General features: G+C 53.6%; 1 protein-coding gene across 2 annotated transcripts in view; it reads right to left on the bottom strand.

Moving 5' to 3' along the window:
* The window catches only part of POU2F3 (POU class 2 homeobox 3), a 39,383-nt gene that overhangs the window by 22,179 nt on the left and 327 nt on the right, over positions 1-16,877 (bottom strand). The window contains exons 2-4 of one of the 2 annotated variants that reach the window (XM_019288612.3): positions 12,836-12,889; positions 12,140-12,208; positions 1,739-1,773 (exon numbers count right to left, since the gene is read on the bottom strand). In XM_019288612.3, coding sequence (XP_019144157.1) covers positions 1,739-1,773; positions 12,140-12,208; positions 12,836-12,889 — 158 coding nt within the window. The remainder of the gene's footprint in view (positions 1-1,738; positions 1,774-12,139; positions 12,209-12,835; positions 12,890-16,877) is intronic. The other variant, XM_010404034.3, reaches the window with a different exon arrangement.

Genomic DNA, 16,877 nt, shown 5'->3' with positions numbered 1-16,877 from the left:
TTTTAGGAGGAGGATATTTCTACTGCCTGCAAGCCTGGCTGCCCCCACAACTTGCCCAGCATCACTCAGAGGGATACAGAGGACGGAGGGTCAGATCAGCAGTGGGTGTAGATCAGCATTGCTCCATCACCTCTCCTCGATTAACCCCAGCCCCAACACCTTTGTGGTGTTGCCATAGGAGAAGTCTGCAGCATGGAACGACCTCGTGCTCATTTCTATCTGCAGGGAATTTCCTTTTATCACCCCTGGTGAGAAGATTGGATTCTTCTCCGGGCGTGCGGAGAGCGAGCCCATGCTCTGGGCTCTGCAGTGCTCAGAGCTGGAGACACAGGGCTTTTTGTTTGCAGCTGGGATTCCAAAACCCTGGAAGATGGCTGAGCGTGTTAAGACACCTTGGATAGGAAGGGGAGACCCACCCAGAGCCGGAGCAGCCAAAGCAAACAAACAAACAGCAGCCTGGCTGACATTTGTCAAGGCGAGAGCCACCAAGGGGAGCTTGAAGGACAAAAACAGCCATGTGGAGAAGGTGCAGCTGCCCTGTGCTGCTGGGAGGGAGCCTTTGGAAGGGGTTGGAGCCCTTGAGTTTGGGGAATGCACACTGGAAGTGTTGGCTGCTGTGCCAACATCTGCCTCAAGCCTGTCCAGGATGGAGTCCCAGCCCCTTCTGCATTCCTGGCTGCAGCTCCCGTCCCTGGAATCCTGCAGCAGGGCAGTGTTTGGCTCTCCAGGCTCCTCTTCTCCTTTCCGGGGCTCAGCCCAGCTCTGCTGGCCACAGGAGGCCTCAGCTCTGGGCTCAGAGAGCATTTTCCTACAATCCCAGAATGGTTTGGGCTGGAAGGAACCTTAAAGCCCATCCCATTCCAGCCCTGCCATGAGCAGGGACACCTTCCACCATCCCAGGGTGCTCCAAGTCCTGTCCAACCTGGCCCTGGACAATTCCAGGGATCCAGGGGCAGCCACAGCTGCTCTGGGCAACCTGTGCCTCATCACCCTGCCAGCAGAACTCCTGTGTCTGCAGAGATCCAGGACCTCCAGAGGGCTGTCACCTCCTGATATGGCACTCAGGGATTTTTAGAGCCACACAGGAAGATCTGCAGGCACTGAGAGAGCCAGGGAATGCTTTTATCTGGACAAAGCTGGGGGAGAAGAGCACACCCAGCAGGGAAAATGGCCCCTCAGCTGCTCTTTTGCGACTGGGGTTTGCTTCCACATATTTTTATCTGCTGTCCCTTTCCCTGCTTCCTTGCAAAGAGGAACCTGACCTGGGCACCCCAAGACCTCAAACCACCTCCCCTTTAGTGCTGGCTGAACACTCCTGTGAGTCAGCCCCGTGCCTTTGTCCCTGCACACCCCGGTGCTGTCAGTGCCAGTGTCACAGCACTGGGGCTTTGGGGCAGATTTGCACCCCTGCCACCATAACTGAGGTGCTTTTTGTTCCTAAATGATGATAGAAAAAAAATTCAAAAGCCAGAAAACCCCTCAAGCAAATGGTCATTCAAAGAAACTCTGTAATTAGCTGAACTTCTATGAATTAGGAAGAGGGAAAGCAGAGGTGTAATCTGTCATTTATCCCACAAAGGGAACTGGGAAGGAGTTCTGTGGTCAGTTTAATGGCAGCTTCTGACCTAACAGTTTTTATCTCTTAGCAGGAGTTGCCTGGGCCTCAGAACGATGAGCAATTAAAAAACAGTCATTCCAGAAAGGAGGAGAATACCTGGGAAGCCAGGGAGCCTCTTACCTGCCTGTTAAAGTCCAGCCCATTCTGTTCATTCCCTACAACGAAACAAAGAGAAAAACATCTCAGTATTAACGACAGTCAGCACTGGTGGGAGCTTCCCAGAACTTGGAACACACATAACCAAAAGCCTGGCCCTGGGAGAGCAAGGAGAGGAGGAGGAAGGCGCAGCAGTGGAAGGATGAAGGCAGCTTCTGCAGCGTTTGGGTGGTGCCAGCCTTTGCTGAGCCATAAAAAGTGTTCCTGCCTGGGAGATACCTGGCCAAGGGTGGGGGAAATCTTGCTGAGTGCAAGGGAGATTCCAGCAGAGGTGAGCTGGAGGACATCACAGATCTCCAGGGAAATCCAGGGCTCACTGTGGGAAAGGCCAGCAAACAGGTGGCCAGGGCTGCTCACCCGGGATCTTCAGGAACCCGCGTGGCACTGGGTAATTACGGGATATCTGAGGGAACACAGGGTGCCGTGGGGTTGTGCTCAAGAGGCGTCTCCTTGATTCCAAAAGAGATTGGCAGGCACAGGGGGAAAAATCAGACAGGTTTCAGCCTGAAGGTACCGCACAGGCCCTCACTCATTCCCCTTTGATGATAAACATCCCCCCCCTCCATCACACCTGCCAAATTCATCAAGAACATCACAGAGCAAAGGTTGTGCTCTCCACACATCTGAATGCTTTAAGGGATTCCACGAAGCTCTCGAGCTGCAGAGGCAACCCCAAGACACCCCTTCCCCCTTTGCAACACATTCCCCAAGCCATTCCCTGCCAGTCCAGCCGAGTTGGTGATGAACAGCCTGGAATTGTTCACATCCCACCGGCACAAGCCCCCAGGCCTCCTCCTCCTGCTGGTTTTTCCAGGATACCTTTCCCCACGAAGCAGAGCCCGTGGCCTGTGATCTGATCAAGCTCCAACACATCGTGTTTTCCAGCAGTTCAGAGCTCCTGCAAGGAGCTGGGAAGAGCTTCGGAGAGGCTGTGCAGGCAGGAGGGCAAATCCAGCCCTCCCGTGGACCTTCCTCAACTGAACAAGCCTTTACCCTATCCCAGCACACATTTTTCCATGCACAGAGTATTCCCAGGTGAATCAGCCTGGATCCTGAGGGGGAGTGTGCTTGGTACAATTATCCACGGATGGCAAAACATTGGAGAGTCAGGGATAACAGAGCTTTGTGGCTGCTCTCTGCTGTCTAGAAACAGCCCTGGAGATTTAATCTGTGACATTTGAAAAGCACTGACTGTGGAGACGGAGCTGTGGGACCGTGCTATGGAGCAGTGCCACGGCAGAACGAGCTGCTGCCCCCTCAATTTGAGATCTCCTCACCATCTGCAACCCCAGCCAGCTCTGAGCTGTCCCCCAGTTCTGAAATCTCCTCTGTGTTCTCACTATCTGCAGCCAGCTCTGAGCCCTCTCCCCCAGCCTGGCTGCAATCCTGCCCTGCTCCTGCCTTCCTCCCGACCTGCTTCTCCCAGCTCTCAGCCCTTTATCTCCTTTCCCCGTGTAATTCCCTACTCTGCTCCAACCCCCTCTGCTCCCTGTCCAGCTCTCTCCAGCTGCTCCCACCCCGGGATTTGGGCTCATTCATTGCGTTCCAGCCCCGTTCCAGCCCCAAAAGCCAAGGAGAGCAGATCCAGCGATGGGAATGCTGATAGCGTTAATGGATGATCACAATCAGCATCCACACACCTGAGCAGGACCGCGTGCGCATCTCCAAGGCCTGCAGTTTCTACCTTTGAAACCCCCACGGGGTGTGGGGGGGTGTTTGATGCGATCTGGAGGCAGCAGCTGAAGGGAAGCACAGCCAGGAGGGAAGGAGGAAATAAAAGTTCCCAGCTGCTAAAATAGAACAGGAAGGAAAAGGTAATCTCCTGGTTTCTTGGAAACAGGAGTTTCACTCACGTTCAGGCGCAGCGTGGTGATGAGGCAAGATTCAAAGAGCTGGAGGGGAATCCCTGGGTCCCAGAGATGATGGCTGAGTCACCACCATTCACCCCAAAACTTGGAACCCAAGAGGCGCAGCTGGAACGGAGCTTCCCTGCACAGGCCCGCATCCTCCAGCACAGCCTTCTCCCTCTTCTTCCCAGCTCTTGCTTTTCCCTCCCTCCACAAGCACGTGCAGCTGACACTCTTTGACCTTTTCTTGTCCCTTCCTCTCCTACAAAGTCAGACACAGCATCCCACAAATCCCTGCAGAGCAGCAGGGGGGACTTGGGAGCACGCCGGGCAGGAATCCTGTGCCAGCTGAGCACACTGCAGATGTTCCTGGAGCCTGGCACTGGCTGGGGTGCCCAAGTCTGAGGGAACTGCCCCGGGCTGTCTGGGCAGACAGAAGGAGCAATAGGCACCTCCAGAGGCCATTCCTGCACCTATCTGAGCCGCCCATCTCCGCTGGGATGAATGGCCCTCTGGAGATGACTATTCCTCCTGACTGACTCCAAAGGGACCCAGGGGGAACCAGTTCAGCCTTAGATGTCCAAGAGGGAGAGATTTAAAACTGGGAGGGGTGATTTCTGCTCCCAGTGGTTATGTAAATGGGAGCTGGATACACAAATCTCTGCAGGACCGATGAGTGTTTGGGCACAGATTTATTTGCAAAAAAATCTGGCCCTTTTTTTTTTTGTCTGTTTCAGTGAATGTAAAATTCAAGTGATTGCAGCTGTGGGCCAAGGATTGGGTGTGATAGGGATAACTCTCCTCTTCCAGTTGAATCTGTAACTTTCCTACAAATGCTTTATAAAAAGAGCCTCAGTTTCCTCCCAGTTTCTGTCAACATCAGGGTTCGCACTGCAGCAGTCATTTCTCTCCTTAAAGGAATGAGCTGTTCAAACAATCTGCACTTAAGATTTAATCTTTTCTAGCTCCAGGAGATAAAAAGAAAGAAAAGTGTAAGTGGCAGCAGATTCTCTCTCCTGCTGCAAACTGCCAGAACTCTACTCATTTTAATGGAGCTTCAGCCCAGCCAACAACTTGATTTCTGCTGCACGAGCCAGACACAATGGGATCCAGAACCTCCAGAATCTGCTAGATCAGTCCTCCCCTTCCTTAAATTCCACGAGGCTGGGGAAGCCCTGAGATTTCAATGGGGAAAGGCTGCTTGGAGCCCCTACAATTCCCAGCAGCTTGCCCACAACCAAGGCTTCGCCCTGCTGTTCCTGGGTGTTGGGGCTGGGGGAAGAGGCAGTGATAAGCCCAGCTGGCTCCCCGAGCCCGGCAGCCCAGGGTTGTGCTGCTCTCCTTGGTTCACCTGGCAGCTGTTTTGCATAGCCCTGGCATCAGATCTGGTGCGAGTTTGCCTGGGGAGGTTTCTCTGGGGATGGGAGCAGCACGGCAGTTCCGGGCAGCTTCCCCCCACCCGCGGCCATTCCCCCCCTGGAAAACCCAAGGCGAGGGATCCATCAGGACCAGAGCTGCAGAGCCAGTCCGGCCCCGGAGGATAAAAGCACCCTAATGGGAGAAAAGGAAAATCAGGGTGGCCTTCATCTTCACACAGGCAGCCAGGGGCAGGTGTCACCTCCAGGGAGTGACACTTCTCACCCGGCCACACCAACAGGGCCGTGCCAGCCTCGTCCCCATTCCCAGCCAGCTCCACGCTCGACCCACCCCACGCTCTGAGGGGACAGGGGGATGAGGAGGTGATTCCAGCCTTCAGCAGGTGTTGGGGAATTCCCACAGGGAATCAGTTTGCTGCTGCACATTTGGGAGGGAAATGGGGAACAGCTGAAGGGCGCTGGGGGAACGATGCCAGGCAGACACCAGGCAGGGGTTTCGGCTGCCGGGGCTGAGATGTCTGAAACTTTGAGGTGCCTAACCGGGAGCCAATTGCTCCAGGCTCCCTTTGCAGCCATGCAGAGGAAGCAGGCGCTTCCAGAGGGCAATTCCTCTCGCCCCCAAGATAGATGGCACAGGGATGAATCACCCTCTGGAGATCCCTGTTTCCATCCATCAGGGTCTGCCTGGGGTGAGCAGGTCAGGCTCCAGCCTCAGAGGATCAAATATCTAAAATTCAGATTAATCTCACCTATCCTGGAGATTTTAGCACTCCAGCTGACGGAGCACAATGCCACAGGAGGCTGGCAGAGCAGGCCGGGTGCAGGGTGCCTTTCAAGGGGCATTTCTGATAAATTCCCTCGTTCGAATCCCTCACCTCAAAGAAGGCGTGAAGTGAAGAGACTGCCCAAGTGCTGGTAGAGAAAAGAGTGGCAATTACTGTAACTATAACCAGTACTTGTCCCTCGAGCTGGAAATGAAGCCAAATGCTCACCTCCACTGAAGGAATAAGCAAACCAAGATATCCAGCACCAAACACTCCTCAGGATTTCCACTGACTTTGGAAATTCAGGCAGAAACCAAGGCACAGCCCTCGTGCTGCTGTTCCCCAGCAGCCACACCAGCAACTTCTCCAGAGCCAACAGGAAACCCTAGCTGCTGGGAGCTCACTCAAATCACCTTTTCCTCACGGAGTGGCCACCCCTGATTCCCTCCAGCTGCTCCCACCAGCACTGGGGAGCAGGAGCTGCAGCTGAGCAGGCACCAGTCAATTCCCTGGATTCCCACATGCCCTACTGGGATGCTTGATGCTCCCAAGGCACCTAAAAAGTGCTTTTTTAAAGCGTGAGCAGGAGGGGGATTTGAGGCCGCCAGGTAGGGCTGCAGTTTTAATCTCAACTCTTTGCTCTGAAGACACAAAAGCCCCAAACCACCGGAGCATCTCCATGGGAAAGCCAAGGCTGGTGAGCAAAAGTGAATCTTGTGCTGACTCAGACAAGCTCCAGACTCCAGGGGAAGCTTTCACTGAACACTCAAGTGCTTCACTGGGCTGGAAACCCCTGGGTTATAAAAATGCCTTCCCTGTGTCAGCAGTGCCTCAGAGAAATCCCATCCCCGGGTCCCTCTGCAGCCCCTTCGTGTGGGGCAGGGAGAGGGGGAGAGCAGGACAGCGAGTGTGGGAGACTCAGGCACCTTCCAGAAGGAAACCCGAGGGCAGCAGTTGTTCCCACGGAAAACATTTCACCTGCAGGTGCTGGGAGAGGGCAAGTCTCTTCTCCGAGACCAGAGGCAAGAGGCAGATCAGACCAGCTCTTCCTTTGCCCCTCTAATTCAAGTCAAACCAGCCTTTTGTTCCCCTTTCCCCTCCCCATCCTTTTTTATCCTCTTCCATAATGGGATGTTTAAGAAAAAAAAATAAAATAACGCAACCTCAAACCCTAATCACCTTCATTTGAATTTCAAATATCCCCCTCCTGGCCTCCCCCACGCCCCAACTGACTCGGAGCTGGGAATATGGAAATTTCTCCTGCTTGCCTTAAATGTGGCTGTGCTATGAAAATCATCAGCCTTATGCAAATCCCGAGCAGCCCCAATTGCCATGGCAACCAGCTGTTTCCAGCCCAACTGCTGCAGCTTTCATTTACCCGGGACTTGTCCTGGGGCTGTGCATGGCTGCAGGGGGAAGAGACGAGAGAAATCCTGGAGGCTTTGAGGAAAGTTTCACGAGGGAGAGCCAGCCTTGGGGAGCAAAGGCGTAGCCCAGCGCTGAGCTCAGCGTGGGGCCGGGAGAGGCCAAGTTTCCTCAAAAGACTTTGGCCTGGCAAGCTGCTTCCAGCCCGAGCTGAGGAGGGAACAACAAAAGGCAGAAGGGAAAAAAAGCTCCCAGAAAAAAACAAGCTGGGAGGCAGCACGGGCTGAGCACCCCCCAGGCCACTCTGCCATCCCTTACCTGTGCTGGGTCCTTCCACCTGAGTTAGGAGCTGACACAGAGGCTGGAACCCCCAAACCTTATCCCAACGGGATCCATCACCTTCCAAAGAGACCCTACCCCACGGGAATACCACAAACAGCCGCCTTCCCAGAGCCCAGCAGAGGTCAGGGCTCCGTCCTGCCCATCCCTGGGCAGAGCAGCAGCTGCAGACAGCTCACACCCTGCAAAAAGGTGCCAGAAGAGAGCAGGACTCTCACCTGGGAGCTGGGGAATGAAGAGAGGCTTAATTCAGTTTGTGGCGGAGGCAGACTGGGGCAAAGTCTCTGATTTTCCATCTGCCCTGACCCGGATTTCATGCAAAATGCGCTGACACTGGGAGGGGATTCGGCTGCGGTGGAAGTTTTGGTGTCCAGTTTCAGAGCTGCCCTCGCTCTCTGCTGCACTGCCAGGGGACCTGAGGGGTGCAGGATCCATCCACAGGGATGGATGTCACAGCAGGGTCTCCTCAGAAGGGACACTCAGGAGCAGATGCATCACAGCCCCTCGGTGCTTGATTTTCTGCAGGTTTAAGGGAAAGGGTCTTTCTTACTGCCAGAGAGAAGATTCCTGCTTCAGTGCTCTCTCCAGGGGAGCCTGAGGGCAGAGCTCATCACTGCCTGCAGCTCCAACCTCTGCTCCGTGACCCAGGGAACGGCTGGAGCTGGGTCAGGGGAGGTTTGGGATGGAGATCAGGGAAAAGTTCTTCCCCCAGAGGCTGCTGGGCACTGCCCAGGCTCCCCAGGGAATGGGCCCGGCCCCGAGGCTGCCAGAGCTCCAGGAGCGTTTGGACAGCGCTGCCAGGGATGCCCAGGGTGGGGTTGTTGGGGTGTCTGTGCAGGGCCTGGGGCTGGGCTGGATGATCCTGTGGGTCCCTCCCAGCTCGGGATATTCTGCGATCCTAAAGCACTCCGACAAGTCACCCAAGCTGCGAGGGCGAGGTAACCCTGCTCCCATGGCCACCAAGAGCCCCGAGCTCCACCAGCCCACCCAGCCACGCTCCTGTTCCCATCGCTGCCCCCCCAGCTCCCAGGCTCATCCCATTCCCCATCCCAGCAGCCACCCCAGCCCTGCCCATAGGGCCGCGGGGCCGTCCCATATGGCACCCCACATCCCCCCCAGAGCCGGGGTGCCCGGCACACCCCACCCCGGGCCGCTGGCAGGCCGGGCAGCTCCCTGGGTTCCAGGGTGGGGAGGGAAGATGCTCGGGGCGCCTGCAGCTATCCAGTTCCCCGTGGTTGTGTTTGAAGCGCTTCCCTATCGCCCTTTGTGTAAAAGCTTTGGCTTCCCCCCCATAGCCTCAACAGATGGAATCAAAGGGAAGTAGCTCTGCTTGGTGTAACCTGTTTTGATGGGGGAGATAAGCGGGGAACAAGTGTCTGACACAAACAAACAGACAGACAGGGGCAAGTCCCACCTCAGCGTTCTGTTGCATCAGATACCGAGGGCTTAGATAAACCACAAGAAGGGGGAGATCTCTGCCCCGCGGCTGCAGGACCAGGGGCGACACTCGGCAGTGCCAAGCCCCCACAGTTCCCATCAAAAAAATCAACGCCGAGCTTGCTGGCATGGCTTTCATCAGTTTAAAAAAGATGAAAAGAGCTCCGAGCCAAGCAGAAAACTCGCTGCTCGTCATTACCCCCCATGGAGGCTCGCCTGGGAGCCCAGCCCCGATGCCAAGGCTTGGGATCACGCAGGAAAAGGGGAAAAGGACCCGAAAACCAGAGGGATAACCTCTGATCGGGCTGCCCCACATCCCCGCGGTGATGGGGAAGGCAAAGCAACCCTGGTGGGAGCGACTGGTGCCTGCTCCCCCTCACGCACCTGATAAAATAATGCAGGGTTGAAGGAAGGATTAAGATTCGCAGGGCTGGGCAGTGATATCCCTTAGAAATTATATATATTTTTTAAATAACAGTTTGTAAAATGATATAATTTCACTGTAACCGGTAGATTTGGGATCAAGAACCCACGGGTTTCTGGAGAATATGTATTTTTAAAAGCCCTGAAATATTTTCTATGAAATTGATGTGGATGAAAGGAAACGAAAAAAAAAACAACACTGAACTTTCCCAACCTCCTACGAAAGGCAAACGATTTTAACAATTTTCTCGAAGAAGAAAACCCCCCACAATTATTTCAAACGCTTTCAAAGTAAAACAATGCCCCAAATTACCTCTTTTTTCCCCCCCCTTCTAAGCCTGGAATTGGCGGGGATATGAAAGGATGAGATTATGCTTCTGCTCCTGACACTTCCCATCAGATCTTTAAGCATCAGTTTTAGATCAAGGGCTTGGTTTACAAAAGCATTTTGGCACTTAATTCCTTTTTTTTTTTTTTTTAATTTTTTTTTTTTTAAATTCTTCTTGGAACCAGCCCGCATCTTTTGGTGATGAAAACCCTTTGGATACCTGGACCTAGAAGGATTTCTAGGTCTAATATCGTTAATTTGGGGGGGGGACGAAGTTCCTGGGGAGCCGTGCGGGTTGGCCTAATCCCGTAGGAAATGGGAAATTCAATTAATGACTCATCACAAAAGTGCCTTTTCCCACATGAAGCGGGTAACCAAAACACGCCGCTATTAGGAGCTGCAGTAAATATTCCTCTAACAATGCGTGCAAAGCAGCACAAAAACTTCCCGGGAAGCTCGGCACAAAGAGAGCTTTGTTGTTTATAAACAGAATGGGCTGAAAGAGGGGAGAAAACAACGCGGGGAAGGCGCGGAGAGGGTTTGGGTGAAGTACCCGGAGCTGCACCTTGGACAGGTGATGAGTGAGGGGCTGATCCCACCCTCCGAGGGTCCCACAAGGTGTCCCCAAAGGGTGACACCCCTCGGGAGGGGCTGTGGCTGCTGCTGGAGACCCCCCCCGGGAAGCTCCCGACCCTCTGCAGTTCTGCCCTGCCTGAAGAACCCGAACAGACCCAAAAAATCACCGGGACAGCCTCAGGAAAAAAGCGATTTAAACGGGTTCTTTGTGGCACTCTTTGCAGGTGAAGGCGATTTACTCGTCCTGATTTCCCTGCTTGATTTGAAGGCTCCGAGGGCGCAGCCACCGCTGCCGAGAACAATTTTGTTATTTTCAAACAAATTGACTTCGCTGCTCTGCTTTCTTTTCTCAATTACCACTAAAAAGAGTGCTGCAGCTCGCGCTAATGGCTGTCTGGGATGCTTAAGTTGAGGGAAAAAACCCGTATTTTATCCAACCAAATGTGCTGCCAGCTTCTGGTTTAGCACTTCTGACTCCCAACAGCAGAGCCTCCCACTACCTTTAATAGCAGCCAATACCAGAATGAAATCCCAGTTTCCCTAATCTTGATTAATCCTGCCACCCATCAATGAGTGCCAAATATTCCAGGGGGCTCCAGTTCCCATTTTAATGCCCTGTAACAGCTACCAGGGTTTTTGTGAAGAGCTTGGGGAGTTGGGGATGTGTTTGTTGCTCGTTTATCCCAAACCCCAGCTTGGGGTGATTTGAGAGCCCCGAGCAGGAGCTGAGCTGGCCAAAGTCAATCAGAGTTCATGGATGTGAATAGAACCAGATTTTATCTCTACTTTAGATGATGTCAAATAACCCATCTTAACAGCCAAAAGCACAGAGGATTTCTAAATCAAGGGGTGGGGTTAGTCCCTTTAAAACCTGGAGTTCTCTTGCTTACCCAAAATCTCATTTTTTTTCTAACTTATCTCAAGTATTATGAGAGAAAGAGGAAAATCATTCCATGCAGTTTTCACCTGCTCTTACACACCCCCCTGGCTCAGGCTTAGGGCTCTTCATTACTCAGAGAATATTCAATTCTTCTACATTTTCTCCACCAGTTTTTGTTTGGAAAGGTGTTGATTTCTAAGCCTGTAGCACAGCTTTTAATAATCTTAATTTGCTGTACCTAGTGGGTGCTAAAATGATTCCTCATTGTTGCTCATTTGCCTAAAAAGGGATGTGACCATGGCCCTTTGGGAAATTACAGGCTCAGGCCTTGTATTCAAATCTCACTTCAGGCAGCCTGAAAACACAAACCTGATTTCTCTGGTGCCTGTCACACCTCGAGGTGGGTAAAGCTGGCAGAAATCCCTGCTCACACCAGCACTGTCGCCTTCAAAGGATCACCCTGTGCCTCAGCTTTCCCAATCCAAGGAACATTGGGGCTCCCCGAAGGAGCCGGAGCCTGCACAGCATCAGGTGTGAGGGGAGAAACCCAATCACGCCTCGCAATCCGAACTGGATTTGATTATTCCCAAAGTCCCTCCCATTTCTCTCTCTCTCATACACACAGAGCCCAAAAAAAGGCTCTTTTCCCTAAGGAGCAGCTCCTGGCAGAGCCCCGTGTGACACAGAGCTGCCTGTGCTCAGCTCAGCGCTCCAGCGCTGCTCCAAAGCCATCACTGCCCTGGCAAAGGCGCCAGCGAATGAATTTCCACGCCAAACCCACTGAGGACATCAGGGAGGCACTCAGGGATTCGCTGCTCTCACAGAGAAGGGATCTTGCATCGCTGATCAAGATACCAACGCAATCCTAGCCCAGAGCACATTCCTGATCAACTCCCAGGCTGGAAGAGCAGCAACAGGAGCCGAGCGAAGCGCGGGGAGAAACTTCCAGCACCCACATTCCCCTTTTCTTCTTTCTTTTTCTTGTCTTTGCCCTCCCTCTCGTGCCCCTGCCACCCCAGGCCCTCCTTACCTGGCTCCACCTGGTCAGGTTCGTGCCGGGTGTCTGTGGAATCTGCCGCATCCCCGCTCATCTTGATCTCTGCAAAAGGAGGCACAACTGATTTTAATAACAGGTCACAGTCCCAGGCAACAGGCACATGTGGCTTCCACTAAACAGCACAAATGAATGTGTGTAATTATAATAAACCATCAGACTTTCAAATTTCTGATTCCTCAACATACAGGCACTAGAATATTCATCAGCTCTGAGGATGCACTTTCCCTCCTGTTGCTCTTTGCAGCCCCCCCTCACTCCTGTCCCCCCTCCCCAGTTTGCTGCGGGGTTTTCACCCTTCACAGCCCTCCTCACCCACAGGAGGAGGGGTGGATTCAGCACTGGGAGCCCCCCAGCCCTGGTCAGGCTTCCCAAAGCTGCTGTGGTGGTCTGGCCGTGGTGACACCATCCTCCCACACCTGGATTGATGGGGATCCCTCCAGCTTTCTCCCAGATCCTTTCCTTGTCCTTCAAGATGGCTCAAACTTGAGTCTGAGTTTCTCACACTGCCCCAATTTGCCCATTATTTATCCTCTTTTCTGTCACGTACAGGTGCTCACACCCCTCACAAGCCACCCAGAAGCTGCCTTGGCCCGAAGTGCTGTCCCCAGCCCATCCAGCTCCTGCATATTCCCTCCCATCCTCACCCACGCCAACAAATTTGTCATTTACCCTTGAAGTGATGACTGCCACCACACCCGGGGCCACTTTCTCCTTCGGGGACAGCTGCAAGAAGAGGTGGGAATGGTCAACTTCACACCGGGCTGCTCATCCCCTCCTCAACAGAGGCCAAGGACACAGCAGTGGGAGAAGGGGGGGGGACATCTATTCAAATTCAGATGGACACCCCCTCAGCTTTTCCACCCTTTCCATGGGAATTTTAACTGTTTCCAGACTAGTTGAGGCAGGGGGGGATAAAAAGAAAACTAAAAAGATATTTCTTTTTTCTAAAGACCCGAGTGATTTGCATGTGCTTCCTGCAGCCAATCCCGGCCACAGACTCTTCCCATTTGCATCGGGGAATAACAACAGCGGCGAAGCTGGGCCAGTGTTTGCTGTGGTTTTGCCGGGGTAGGGAAGGCAGGTGGAAGCCACCTAAAAGCATCATGCAAACCCTTTTCCTCTTCCCCATATCCACCTTTTGTTATTCCCAAACGGATGAGAGCAGCCCCGCTGGATTTTTAGCCCCGTTTCCCTCTGCTGCTCACACCAGAACAGGCAGGGCTTTGTGTGTGTGTGTGTGTGTGCAGGTTTCCTTCTCCCACATCCAAAGTTCCCGTGTGCAAACGGCAGATAATCTGCTTTTTTGGCCAAGGTTTCATAGCTTTGATCAAGTTAAAAGTCTGAAACTTTCTCCAGCAAATGAATAAAGGTGGAAAAAAAAAAAAATCAGGATTTTATACCAGAGCACAGAAACTTTCACATACTTCAGAAACTTCCTTCCCTTAAAGTATATTAAGGAGTGGGGGTGGGGGGGGAAGGAGGGAGAAAAGAGTTGTGGGATTTTTTTTTTTTTCCCCTTCAAATAAACCCTCTGCAATTAAGACATGAACGTTTAGTGGGGCTTCTAAGCATTTCTACTGCAGGAAGAGTAATTACCATCAGCTATAAACATCTTCTTGTCTTGTACCACTGCCAAGGGACCCTAACTTAGGCAATCTACAAAGCACAAAGTTTTGCTGGCTGCCAAAAAGTATTAAAAAAAAAAAAAAAAGGCAAGTTCTCATAAAATAGAGGGAGAAAAAAAAAATCTAAAAGCCTGCAGAAGTTTGGTGCTTGCCTTGGTGAGAAAGCCTGAAAGCTTGTAAAAAATATAAAATTAGGGAAAGAAAAGATCTAATTCCCAAGAGAGCAAGAGCTGGAACAGTTCAGACAGAGCTGAGGAAGGGAAGACACAGCAGCAGAGCATGAAAAGCTCTGTCCCTCCTGCAGGAGTGACCCCCACACCCCTCTGCCATTAAAAACTGGGGTGGGTGGGGAGGGAAGGAGGAATTGCTGCTGCAACTCGATTGCATATCACATGTCATCCATCAGGTAAACCCCCTCCTCCTGGAGCCAGGAGATAAGGATTCCTGGGATTCCCATGCACAGGAATTTTATTTGCAGCGAGATTCAAATCCCCCCCTATAAACGTGCCCAGATTATCACAGTTTGAATATCTTGTGGGGGAAAATAAAAGAAAAAGTAAACAGGAAGAAAAGGAAAACTCTGCCTGCTCATCTGGGAGGTTTGAGGCAGCTTTTGTATCCCTGTGGACAAGAGCACAGCACCAGCACCCTCCAAGGGATCCTTGGGGACAAGGAGCAGACACACAGAGCAATTCCTTTCTAATCTAAGTGAAGCCAACATCTCTTTATGGACACTCAATACCCTTCCACTAAAACCAGAGCGATGCAAATCCAGATGTGACCCCTGCTCCATCCTCAAAAACACCTTCAGACAGGGCAGGCTGTGAGTCCAGCTCCTTCCCCAGCTTTGCCAGCTTAGCAATACACACAGGATAATCAGGCTTGGAAAAATAAAACCTCTCTGGGAAAAATAACCTGGCTTAGGACTGCCTAACTCCTAACCACAGCCCTATTAGGAGCCGCCACTGCGGCCTGGGCCATATTAAAAATGTGCTGCTCTGCCCCAGCTCCCAAACAGAGCTGGGGTAGGGGCAGGCTGGGTGGTTCAGCCAGACCAAAGGAGCTCTGCCAGTGCAGACACTTCTCTGGGGATATATCTGCATCTCTATTTTAGCCGAAACAAACGGTGTCAGCAAATAAAGCGTTTCCCAAGCCCTCGTTCCCGGTAGCTGTTCGGGCACGGGCGAAGGGTGAACCAGCCTGGTGGCTTTAAAAGTGGAATCCGAACGTGGAGGAGGGGGAGCTTGGCTTGGCTGGGAGCATCACCTGGAGTTTTCTGGACTTGAGGTGCCTGAGTCCCTCTGGAGGCTGCAGGGAGGTGAAATATCCAAAATGCCTGGGGAGGGGGTGGTGGCACCCACCGGGGAAGTGTCTCGGCAGGGAGGAGGTGTGTGGAGCCTGAGCAGCCCCCCGGGGGCTGTGTCTTCTCCTAAAATCATTAAAGTTGGAAAAGACCTCCAAGATAAAAACTGGGGTTAAAACTGAGCACAGCTCTGCAAGCAGCTTGTTACAGAGGGGCCTCAAAGCTGTGAAGAGACCCCAAAATGGAACTGCTTTTGTACAGGGGGGAAAAACCCCTCCCACCTGTGCTGGGCTCCTTTCCCTGCAAAAAGACTCCTTAAAACTCCGGCCTTTCTGACAGCACGGGGGATGCTTTGGGGGAGTGGGAGCTCCACACGCACCCACAGCTCCAAATCCAGCCTGGGAGCGATGCCACCAGCTCTGACAGAGGGCACAGTATCGATCTGGGGAATCTTCTCATGAAGAAAGAGTCGCCCACAAGCCCGGCAGATGGGTGGATGGGTGGATTGGAGCCTGCGGGGGACGCGTCCCCGAGAGACACCAACACAAGCACACCCAGCGCAGGTGCTCCGACCAGTCGGGCTCACACCCCGAGCCAAGACCACGAGCCTCCCTCCTTGGCAGCCTCTCCTCGTGGCCAGGGCTCCCCAGCCCACTCAGGCTGGCCACAGAGGCATCCCAGAGCCGTGGAGAGGTTGGGACACGGCCGTGGAGCAAAGGCTTTGGCCACCTCTGCCATGGCACTGACACGGGGTTAGGTGGTGGCATTGTTGCACCTTGCCCTGCAGGCCTGTCTGCGAGCCCAGGGGCAGGCAGGGCTTGTGGTGGGGCTACCAGCCCTGGGCACAGACCCCCAGGTGTCCCCTGAACAACAGGGATATCCCAGGGAATGAGCCCGGCGTAGACTGAAGGATGCATCCTCCCCTCCCCTCCAGCCCGGGGCCAGCAGAGCGTTCTGTGCCGCACAAAGCCCAGGACAAAAGTCACTAACGGGGCACGTGGCTCCTGTATCCCAAAATCCCGCTGCCTGCCCCTGCCAGGATGGGGCTGTCGGGGTCTGGCTGCCACCACGCTGCTCCCGCTCCAGCGTCACCCTCAGCTCCGTGTGCCCAGGGATGTGTCCTGCCCCTGGGACTGAGCTGGGGCAGCTCTGTCAGGGTGAGCCGGGGCTCAGCACAGCTCCAGGGGGTTGGCAGGGATTGCTCTGGTTCCCAGCTCACTGCAGGGCGGGGGGCTGCTCAGAGGGGATGTGAGCGCTGAGCTGCACCCTGGGTCAGACCCCCTGGAAGGAGTTCCCGAGTATCCCTGTTCATTCATTCCCGGCTCAACCCAGCCTCCCTCAGCTCCCTCCTCATTCATTTCTCTCTCCTTTTCCCTCTTTGCCATGAACTTTTCTCCTTTCAGCCCGTGTTCCATCTCTCTCTCTCTCACACCCCTCCCTCCACCCTTCCCGCATCCCTCCGTGGATTTCTCCCTTCTCCCTCCTCCCAGCTTTACCCCAATGACAGGACGCACAGGGCAGGCACTAAATTCTCATTTTCCAGGCACCCAAGAGCCCTCTGTGCTGCTCCCTGACCCCGCCGGGCTGGCAGCGGGAGCGCTGCTCCCACTCTGTGGGCATGGCTTGGCAGCCCCCTAAACAGATCAGGGCAGCATCCATCCCCTGCAGGAATGTGGGCACTTCACCAGGCGCCCCAGCGGGAGAAAAGAGGAGGGAAAGCAGCGAGGAAAGGTCACGGGAATCACAGCAACCCCATTTCCTGCCCGAGCCCACGGTCCCGGCT

Source organism: Corvus cornix, chromosome 24 (assembly GCF_000738735.6).
Source record: "Corvus cornix cornix isolate S_Up_H32 chromosome 24, ASM73873v5, whole genome shotgun sequence".
Lineage (NCBI taxonomy): Eukaryota > Metazoa > Chordata > Aves > Passeriformes > Corvidae > Corvus > Corvus cornix.
This window is presented reverse-complemented; position numbering and strand designations above follow the sequence as displayed.